General features: G+C 57.8%; 1 protein-coding gene across 1 annotated transcript; it reads left to right on the forward strand.

Moving 5' to 3' along the window:
* Positions 1–245: 245 nt before the first annotated feature.
* On the forward strand, positions 246–2,329 carry IFI35 (interferon induced protein 35). The gene is made up of 6 exons (XM_029964501.1): positions 246–380; positions 671–815; positions 1,089–1,222; positions 1,396–1,585; positions 1,868–1,974; positions 2,095–2,329. The coding sequence occupies exons 1-6, from the start codon at positions 270–272 to the stop codon at positions 2,284–2,286; spliced, it is 879 nt and encodes a 292-aa protein (XP_029820361.1). The 5' UTR covers positions 246–269; the 3' UTR covers positions 2,287–2,329.
* Positions 2,330–2,335: the final 6 nt, after the last annotated feature.

Below are 2,335 nucleotides of genomic sequence, written 5' to 3' on the forward strand. Positions count from 1 at the left end.
GCTCACTGCTCTGAGATCCCTTTGCTCTGGGTCTGGTGGAGGTTTCACAGGAAACAGGCCTGTGCTGGGAAGTGAGGCAGTGCCATGGCGGTGAAGGCAGAGCTGTCCTCAAGGGCAAGGAGCCAGGGCAGGGCTGCAGGCAGTCAAGAGCAGGAAAATGGTGTGGGTGAAGCTGTGTCCAAGAATAGTGCTGTGCTCAGAATGAGAAGTGTGCTGCAGCCCCTCATGTCCTGGTGTTCCCTTACTGCCCCCTCTTTCCTTCCTTCCAGATGGAGCTTTTTGCAGCACAGGAGGAGAACACCAGACTGATGAAGGAGAAGCAGGTCCTGAAAAATAAACTGGAAGAATTGAAGAGGGTCCCCCAGGGTGATCTTGTGATGGTAATAGAGTGTGTGTGGGTGCTCAGGTCTGCTGGCAAGAGTGCAAGCCTGACTGGAGAGGCTGCGAGCAAATGCAGCTGGGCACTGTGTGATGACTGGCACAGCTCCTGCTGACAGGTGGCTCCTTTCCAGAGCCAGGAGCTCCAGTCATGGCTTTGGGACTCCAGGCACAGCCAGACCCTACGAGAGACTCTGCTGAGGCTCTCCAGCTGTTTATTTTGAGCCATGAGCTTGAGACATGCCTGTGCAGGGTCTGATCTCCTCCAGGTGCTGTCTGTACTTGAACCTAGATGCAGTCTGGCTTGCCAGAGAAGAAAATGGTGTTTAAGGGACTTGCAGCAAACAAGGAGGACATGAACAAACTGATGCTCACCCCACGAATCCGTTACCCTCTGCCAGGGGGCTCAGCTCTCATCACCTTTGAGAAGGCAGAGGGTAAGTGTGAGAAGAGCACTGCCCTGGCCTGGTGTCCTGTACAGTCACTTTGGGGCCTGCCCTGTGTTCCCTCCAGGGCTCAGTGCTGCCCCTCCACCTGTGTTGTGTGGGGGTCCTCCCTGAAGCATTGCTGGCACTGTGCCCTGTTCTGCAGAGCACTGGGAGTGGGCAGTCACTGCCCTGTGCTGGGGGCTCTCCCTGCTCTGTCCTGTCCCACAGACTACTGGGAGCAGGCAGTCACTGCCCTGTGCTGGGGGCTCTCTCTGCTTGCAGTGGCCCAGAGGATCATAGAGGTGAAAAAGCACGTGGTGAAGCTGAGCTGCTGGGAGGAAGTGGAGGACCTTGACCAGTGCAGAATGGAAGTGCAGGCAGCACCTGTGGAGATACTGCTGCCATCTGCCCTGGAGGTAGGGCCTGAGAGCCTGCTGCATCCCACACCACAGAGCTGCCCTGGGCACAATGCTCCCCCCTGCTCGAGCCTGCCACTACCAGAGCACTGCTACCAGCCCCACTCAGTGCTGCTCCCCTGAGCTCTGGGGCCGGTCCTGCTCTGGCACTGAATGGCCTGTGCCACTCACAGATCAGGCTGACTCAGAGCAGCAGGAGCATCATTGTGTCTGACCTGCCCAACGGGGACATCCCTGAGGATGCACTGCTGGACAAGCTGGAGCTCTTCTTCAGCAAGAAAAAGAATGGGGGCAGTGAGGTGGAGAGGAGGGAGTTCCAGGAAGACTCTCGCCAGGTGGTGCTGACCTTCAGAGAGGATGGAGGTGCGTGGGGTGTGCTGAGCTTGGGCGGCTGGCAAGGGTGGAGCAGCCCAGCCTGTTCTGGAGGGAAATGGGTCATCTCCTGAGGGCAGATGTAGCTGTGTCTGAGGAACAGGGAAGGCACAGTGAGCCCAGGTTGTCCTGCCTCCCCTGAGACTATGCTGGTGTAGATGAGCTTGACAATGAGTTGGGCAGTGTCAGCCTTGGTGCCTATGCCAGGGACGTAACCTCCCTTGGAGCTCATCTGGGGCCTGGGCAGTTCAGGGCTTTCCTCTCCATCTTCAGTTGCAGAGCTGCTAATTGAGAGAGGATACATCCAGGTTCCTATTTTGGGAGAAAAATACAAAGTCAAAATATCGCCATACATGAATGGAGACATCACCAACTTGCAGGTAAAGGCACGAACCCTGTGCAAGCAGCACCTGCCAGCCTGTGCCGAGGCAGCACAGGTGGGGGGCTCCTGAAGCCCCTCTCCCTACTCCACCACACAGCTCATCCCTGTCTCTGTCCAGCTCCAGCCCTGCTGCTGTCCCAGGACTGTCCTGCTTTCTGGCATTCCCGATGTGCTGTTTGATGAGTCCATGAGAGACACCCTGGAGATCCACTTCCAGAAGGCCAGCCTCGGCGGCGGGGAGGTGGATGCCCTCGCCTATGTCCCAGCAGGGTGGATGGGGAGGGCCGTGTTTGTGGAGGACACGGGCTAGTCCTGGCCATCTCCATCAAGCCGAGATTGTGGAGCTCCGTGTGCCCCCC

Source organism: Manacus vitellinus, unplaced genomic scaffold (assembly GCF_001715985.3).
Source record: "Manacus vitellinus isolate BGI_N305 unplaced genomic scaffold, ASM171598v3 scaffold_72_pilon, whole genome shotgun sequence".
Lineage (NCBI taxonomy): Eukaryota > Metazoa > Chordata > Aves > Passeriformes > Pipridae > Manacus > Manacus vitellinus.

What these genes read in the sequence shown, in the direction of transcription:
- IFI35 (XM_029964501.1), top strand. Translation starts at nt 270, where the DNA reads ATGGAGCTTTTTGCAGCACAGGAGGAGAACACCAGACTGATGAAGGAG. An exon ending in CCCAGGGTGATCTTGTGATG is followed by an intron (nt 381 to 670) that starts GTAATAGAGTGT and finishes ACTTGAACCTAG; the next exon opens with ATGCAGTCTGGCTTGCCAGA. An exon ending in GAGACATCACCAACTTGCAG is followed by an intron (nt 1,975 to 2,094) that starts GTAAAGGCACGA and finishes GTCTCTGTCCAG; the next exon opens with CTCCAGCCCTGCTGCTGTCC.